The sequence below is a fragment of the Pediculus humanus genome, genomic scaffold, assembly GCF_000006295.1.
Source record: "Pediculus humanus corporis 1103172107522 genomic scaffold, whole genome shotgun sequence".
Taxonomy (NCBI): Eukaryota; Metazoa; Arthropoda; class Insecta; order Psocodea; family Pediculidae; genus Pediculus; species Pediculus humanus.
Window position 1 is genome coordinate 9,264 of NW_002987138.1, and position 7,697 is coordinate 16,960.

The window sequence follows — 7,697 nt, forward strand, 5'->3', positions numbered from 1 at the left end:
TCATCATCATCATATTTTTTTTATGTTAATGTTTTTTTTTTTATAAAATAATTTTAAACCGTCGTAGATTTAATTAATAGGTTACATAATTTATTAATTTTTTTTTGGCAAAAAAAAGAAAATTAACATAATTAATTATTAATTTTTTTTTTTTTGTTTCTTGTCAATTAATTATAATTCGGTGGTTTAATGGAAAAGAAAAACCGATGAAAACCGCAAAACCGTCGGAAAATTTTTTTTTTTTTTTGCGGTTATGAATTTATGAATTTAATAATGATAATAATAATGATGATAATCTTTTGACGTAAACGTATAAAACCAAAAAAACGATTTGAAATTTTTTTTTTTTTGCTTATTTTTAAAAATCCTACCGCCGCCACTGAAAACAAAAAAAAAACGTCTCGTAAAATAGATTTTTATTTATTTATTTTCTTTTAAATTTATATTATAAAACCGATAGTTTTCTTTTTTTCGTAGTTTTTCATTGTCGGATTTTTAAATTTTCTCCTGCCACGACAAAAACTTTTTCTCTTTCTTTCTCTCTCACACTTTTTTCGGTCATTTTCAAGTTTTTATTTACTTTTTTTTAGAGTTTCTTCGACCGCTACGTTTTATCGAATTAAACTTTTTTGCGTGTGCGTGTGTGCGTGTATGCGTGTGTTCGTTTGTTATGTTTTTGACGCGACGGAGAATTGAAAATGTCGTAAAAAAAGAATTAATAGGAGGAAGTTACTTTCTTTTTTTTCTCCCAATCAACTCAATAGAGAGGAAAAACAAAAAAAAGAAAATTTTTATATAAAAACGTTAAAGTTTTATTGTTTGTATATTTTTTAATAATAAAACAAAACAATTTTTTTTTTGTTTAAACATATTTAATAATAATTTTCTTAGAAAAAAAGGAAAAATATGAAAAAAATACATAAAAAAAAAAATTTATGAAAATATTGTGACGTAATTTAAAGAAAAAAAAATGGAATTTTCACAACAGAACAAATTTGTTTAAAAAAAAAAAACAATTTAGTTTTAGTCGGTTTGATAGAAAAATTGATGAAAATTCTATCAACTAATTTTTTCTTCTCGTATGTATATAAACAAAATAGTTTTGGTTTTTAAAACATTTATTATAAAAAAGGAAAAAAGGAAAAACTTGATTAATAACACGTAAAACTCCCCCCAAAAAAAAAAAAAAATTTCAAATTATTTACTCTTCTTTTTTTTTGGGGGATAAAATAAATAAATAAAAAATTGGTTTAAGTCGTTGTTTACCATCCATGTTAAAGCTAAAACTAAAACTAACCGATGGTGGTTGTTTGATTAAAAAATTTTCTTTAAATTTTCCTTTTTTTTCCCAAATAAAAATTTTCTTTTTTTTTTGTTCTTCTTAATTTGGTCTTTAAACTTCTTTTTTTTTTTGTAAAGTAAAAACGATGGCAGAATAACATAACCAATTGAAACTAATTGATTTTAGTTTTTTTTTCTTCTCTCTCTCTCTCTCTTACTCTTTCCATCTGTCTTTCTCTTTTTCTTTCATTAACCTCAAATCCAAAATTTATTTTTGACATGTTACAGTAAAAAAAAAAAAAAAAGTTTTTTTTACTTGTTTTTTTTTCTTTTTTTTTTCTTACTTAACTAATCCAACGACATTTTCTTTTTTTTTTTTTTAATTATTATTATTATTATTATTATTATTTCAACATTCGAGAATGTTATGAAGTAAAAAAGAAGAAAAAAATCCAATAAAACAAAAACTTGAAGCGTAAAAATGTTTTTAAATGTTTTTTTATACACAAACGTAAATGAAAACATTTTTTTTTTTGTAAAATTACTTTTTACGAATGTACATAAAAATTTTTTTCTTTTTCTTCTTTTTCTTCTGCTTCTTCCTTTTTTTTTTTTTTTAAAGCGAAATAATAAATTATTAAAACGGTTTTTTTTTTAAAAAAAAATTCGTACGCGAATAAATAAATAAATAAATAAAATTTAAAAAGAACAACAATGATGATAATTTTAACGAATTTTTTTTTTCCGTCGTTTATAATCGTTTTTAATAATAATAATAATAATAATAATAATAATAATAATAATAATAATAATAATAATAATAATAATAATATAAAATTAAGGACTTTTTTTTTTGCCTCGTCACTTTCCGGTAAACAAAGTTAAAAAAAAAAAAAAAGAAAAAGTGTCGAAATGGCGTCAAAAGAAAGAAAGAAAGAAAAAGGGGGGAAAAAAATTATTTCATTTTTTCTCTTTTTCCATCATCATCATCATCATTTTTTTTTTAATTCAAAAAAATTTTTTTTTTTTTTTTACAATTTTAATCCCGCTTCAATTAATTATTCTTAAACGAAATTTCCTTCAACCTCCATCCCTTTACCTTCCTTTCACCACCACCTCCTTCCCTCCTTCTTCCTCCTTCTTCCCGCATCCACACACCGCCTTCTTTAAATAAAATCGTAGCTTTTTTGTTTGTTTCTTTTTTTTTTTTTTTAAGTGTCACGAACGACGTCGGTTAAAAATTAACGAAAAACGTGTCGCTCCTCCCTCCCTCCTTCTTCTTTCCTTCCTTTTTTTAAATGACGCGGGTAAAATAAAAAATTCGGTGACGACCTTTAACCTTAATCCCCCTTCTAACCCTCCCAATATCATTTCGATCCTTAGTAATGGCGTAAAAAAAAAAGAAAAATTTTTCATTCTTTTCACTTTTTTTTTATTAATTCCGTCATTCATTTACATAAAACAAACAAAATAATATATTATACATATACATTATTATGATAATGATGATGATAAATAATACGTGACGTCATAAAACAAAAAAAAAGTCGTTAAAGTAATTATAACGAATTTTTTTTTTTTTTTTTTGTTAACGAGTATTATTTAAAATAAATGAAAAATTGTAACAAACTCTTGTCATCTATATTAATATTAATATTATTATTATTATTATTATTATTATTATATATTATTATTATTATTATCATCATCATCATCAAAAAAATTTATTTTATAAAATTTAACAACATGCGACGCATGGATTATTTTTAGCCGCAAAAAAAAAAAGAAAAACATTCGAACCACCGCCATCGCCACCGCCACCTCTTAATTGTCATAGAGTGTGAAAACGCGTTTAACTCTTTACACATTTATATGTGGGTATATAAAACACTAATGAGAGAATTTATTTACCATAGAATATTTAAAATAGAATTTTTAAAACGTTATTTTTGTGATTATATAACCGTTAAAATAAATTTTTTTTATTAATTCCATTCCCGTCTCTTCCGTCATTATTTTTATCATTATTAATATTATTTTTTTTTTTTTTTTAGTTATGCCAAGGGATGATAAGATTCGAATCTGATTAAAAATCACAAATCGTTGTATCGTGAGACATTAATTCCGGGGGATAAAAAGGGAAGAAGGGAAGGAAAAAAAAGAAAAAAATGTCGAGTCAAGGAAATACGTTGAGTGCATGTAACGGAGGAGCAACGGGTTTGCTTAAAGATATACAAAGACGTCTTTCAAATTCTGGAATATTACCCGTTTTCAAACCGGAAGTAACGAATTTGAGTTATGAAAATTCACTTTCCGTACCATCGAATAAACCAATGAAATTAAAAAATGTCGCGACTGGATCCGAAAGTTACGACAGCCTTCATAATTCGAGCATTCACGTAAGTTTTATTATTATTATTATTATTAATAATTTTTTATTGTCTTTCTTTCTTTATTTCTTTTTCTAATCGAAACTTTCTTTTTTATTTTTTAATTGACATATATATATATTTAATTATTTTATTAAAAATAAAATAGTTTATCCAGTTTAGAACTGGATAAAAATAATAAAAAAGTCTGGAATTCGAATAACGTTCCATAAAAGAAAAAATTAAAACATAAATATTTTAATTAATCAATTTATTTTACATAAACCAGGTGTTTCTCTCTCTCTCTTTTTTATTAATATTGTTATTTAAAAGAAAAAAAAAAGATTATTAATCAACTAAAAATCATTTTTTCCTTCTCTCTCTCTCTCTCTTTTTTGTTCGTTTAAATTAATTTGTTCTAGATTTTTCTCTTCGTTTTTTTTATTCCGGTAATTAAAAATCGGTAAATAATAAAAAATTATTATTATTATTATTATTATTATTATTACTTGTCGCGTTGAACGTTATTAAAATGACATAAAAAAAGAAATTTTTATTTATTTTTTTATTTTATTTTATTTTAATTTTTTTGGTCAAGGTAAAAAATTTAAATGTTTAGATAAAAACAAAATGGCGGACGATAATTTTTTTAAAAAATAAATAAAAGAAATCACTGTTGCAAATAATGAATTTAATGAATTCTTAAAGTAAAAAAAAAAATAAAAAAATTTATGTTTTAAACAGTCGGATTATAGTTTTACCTTAAGGGTAAATAATAATAATAATGATAATGATAATAAACTTAAAAAGTCAACAAGTTAAAAAAAAGATAAGAACGTTCTGGAAAAAAAAACGGAAAAACTTGACTTTTTTTTTTTTTGGACTTGGAAATAAAAATAAAAAAAAATTATTAATTAGTGAGAAAGGTATTGAACCTACCTGATATTGCATAAAAATATTTAAAACAAATTAACCTTCTCGTTTATTATTATTATTATTATTACCATTTAAACGCATAAATTTTATGGATTTGACGTCATTTCCGACCACGCATAAAATGACTTAAAAACAATTTTTTTTTATTTATTTTTAAATTGTTTTAAAAAAAAAAATTATACGACGACGTTTATTTCTTTTTTTTTTTTTTCTCGCACAAAATTTTACGATGATAATAATGATGATATTAATAATATTAAATGTGATGCAATTACGATGAATGAATGAATGGATGGATGGAGGGAAACATTTTTGTCGGATTTCATTTGATAAAATAAACTTTTTAAATAAAATGGCATCGATCAATCTTAAAATTTAAGTAATTTCGATTGACCGATAGACAGACAGATAAACAATCATAAATTTTAACAAATATTGACATTTTCTTGATGAATCTTTTGTGATCTTAAGAAAATCATAAAACGAATCACGATGATGATGATGATGATGCTGTGACCCTTCACCTCCACCTATTTCGTCATTTCGTCATTTTCATTTTGTTTTTTTTTACCCTTCATTCCTCCTTCCTTCCTTCCTTCCTTCCTTCCTTCCTTCCTTCCTCTCTTCCGGTTTGTAAACGTTTTGAAAATAATCCATCCGGTTTTTCCTCCCTCGGAAAATCTACAACATTAAATTGAAATATTAATTTAACACGAAAAAAAAAAAAAACAATTTTTAAAATGGAATTAAACATTTTTTTACCCAACCGTCGCCATATTTTTTTTTTTTTTTAATATTTATTATAAATAAATAAAATTATTTTATTTTTATTTTTAATTTTATATTTTTACAAATTAAAATAAAATAAAATAAACGAAAAATTATTAAAATAAGGAGGAGGACTAGAAAGAAAAATGATTGAGGAAAATTTTTTAAGGGTTTATTTTTCACGGTAGTGGAAAAGGGATGAAAAGGGGAAATATTTTTTTTTTAATTTTTTTTTATTTTATTACAAAATTAAATTTATTCTTTTACAAGTGTCCGGAAATGAGAAGGAATGAAAAATAATAAAAAAACCTGGAAAAAAATATTTTTCTCCAGTTACCGAAACGAAAAAAAATGGATTTTAATTTTTCCATATGATAAACATTATAAATTATTATAATGGGGAATTTGAAATTTTAAAAAAGCGCGCGCTAATTTTCTCCTCCCATTTTGTTTCTATCCCTTTCTCATTCGATTTATTTACTCTATGCTCAACTGAAATTTCCGACGTAACGAATTTTCGCTTTCAATGACTTAAAAAAAATATTTTTTTTAATAAATATATTTATTTAAATAACCGGGAAAAGAAAATATTAATAAAAAAAAGAATTTATTTATTTATTTATTAATAATAATAATAATTTAAAAAACAATGTGAAAAAAATAAATAATATGAAATAAAATGAAAATAAAACATCTAAGCGTCAAAATTAACAATAAAAACTGTGATATAGAAGATCTTTGGAATTTTTTTTCCCTCTCTAAAAATGTGGAAACATTTTTGTCGCCTTTTTTTTTTCATTTCAAATCGTTTTTGGATTTCTCAAGAGAGTAATTCTCTCTTTTCTTCTTTTTTTTTTTATAGTCCTTTCTCTCTCTCTCTCTCTCTGAGTCCTTTTTTTTTTCTATAGTCTAGTATAGAAGTTGCTTTTTCGTGTCGTTTTTTTTTTTTTTTTTTTCTTATACAGCTCTTAAATTTTAACAGTTAAAAGCATTTTTTTTTCTATTTTATTTTATTTTATTTTATTTTAACATCGAGTTTGAAATCGAATAATTCAAGTCATCAACTTTTTAAGTCTTTTACCAATTTAATCGAAAATAAAAACAAAACAAGGAAAAAAAAAAGGAGGAAAAAAAAAATTTTTTTCTTTTTTTTTTTTAACAATTTAATTTTTATGCATTGATACATTTGAATTCGAATTCGAAAAAGGTTTTTTTAACGGTTTTTTTTTATTTTTTTTTCTCTGGTTGTTGTTATTGTTTGTGTTTTTTTCAATTCGAATCAATTCAATTCAAAAAAAAAAAAAAATCACTCAAAGGAAACGTTATAATGAAGTTTAAATAAATAAATAAATGGAAACAAAAGGGGGAAAAAAAATTAATTTTTTTTAAAAAATAAATGTAAACGTTTTTTACGAAACGTGTCGTCGCATTTTAATTAATTTATGTATATATGTATTTATTTATTTATTTATTAATTAATTATTTAATATGTATTTTATATAAACCGAGACTAAATAAATAAAATTATTAAAATATAATAAAATTCGATTAACTGAAACGAATCGTCGGGGCACGAGATTAAATGGCGGGTTTTTTTTCCCCCCGCACCCTCGCCGATTAAAAATTACTTTATGAGAATTTATGTGGGGGGGCAATTAGAGTACAGGTACGGTGCATATTGAGTGCAAATTAATTACTACTAGAGTCACGTGACTATCCCTAATACGGGAAAAAAAAAATCGAAATAATAACGTTTTTAAAAAAAAATTAATTATTTTATGTAAGTTAACGATTTTTCTCGTTCCGTTTCCTTTTTTCCTTTTTTTTCCTTTTCCTTTTTTATTTGATTTTCATTAAATTTTATTTTATTTGTTATTAATTATTTTCGTTTTTATTTATTTATTATTAATTTGTTATTAAAATTCGCACCGTTATTTTTTTTTGTGTTGTTGTCGAAAAAAGGTAAAAAAATAATTTGAAAATTTTCTTCTTTTTTTTTCGTTAACTCGAATTCAAAATCCGTGAAAATAAATATTTTAAAAAAAAAAAAATTAAATTACCTTTTTTTCGAATCAAAATAAATAATTAAAGATAATAATAATAAATCCCTTTTGTTTCGTTTTCCCCTTTGACCTCTCCCCATCCCCTCCGCCTTCCAATTTAACCCCGGGGAGGTCTCCTCTTCAACATCATCAAATTTCGTTTTTTATTTATAACTTTTTTATTTTTTCTCTTTTCCGGGTTAGAAAATTAGTTAATTCCAAAAAAATAAAATAAAAAATGCAACCGGATGTTGTTTAAAAAGAAAAAGGTGTTTTAAACTGGAAAAACAAAAAAAAAAAC

The 7,697-nt window shown here is 23.3% G+C and overlaps 1 protein-coding gene across 1 annotated transcript; it reads left to right on the plus strand.

Moving 5' to 3' along the window:
* Nucleotides 1-3,449: 3,449 nt before the first annotated feature.
* On the plus strand, nt 3,450-3,843 carry Phum_PHUM176610 (uncharacterized protein; the record flags this gene model as incomplete). The annotated part of the gene is made up of 2 exons (XM_002425089.1): nt 3,450-3,680; nt 3,829-3,843. The coding sequence occupies 2 exons, from the start codon at nt 3,450-3,452 to the stop codon at nt 3,841-3,843; spliced, it is 246 nt and encodes an 81-aa protein (XP_002425134.1).
* Between the last annotated feature and the right edge of the window lie 3,854 nt (nt 3,844-7,697).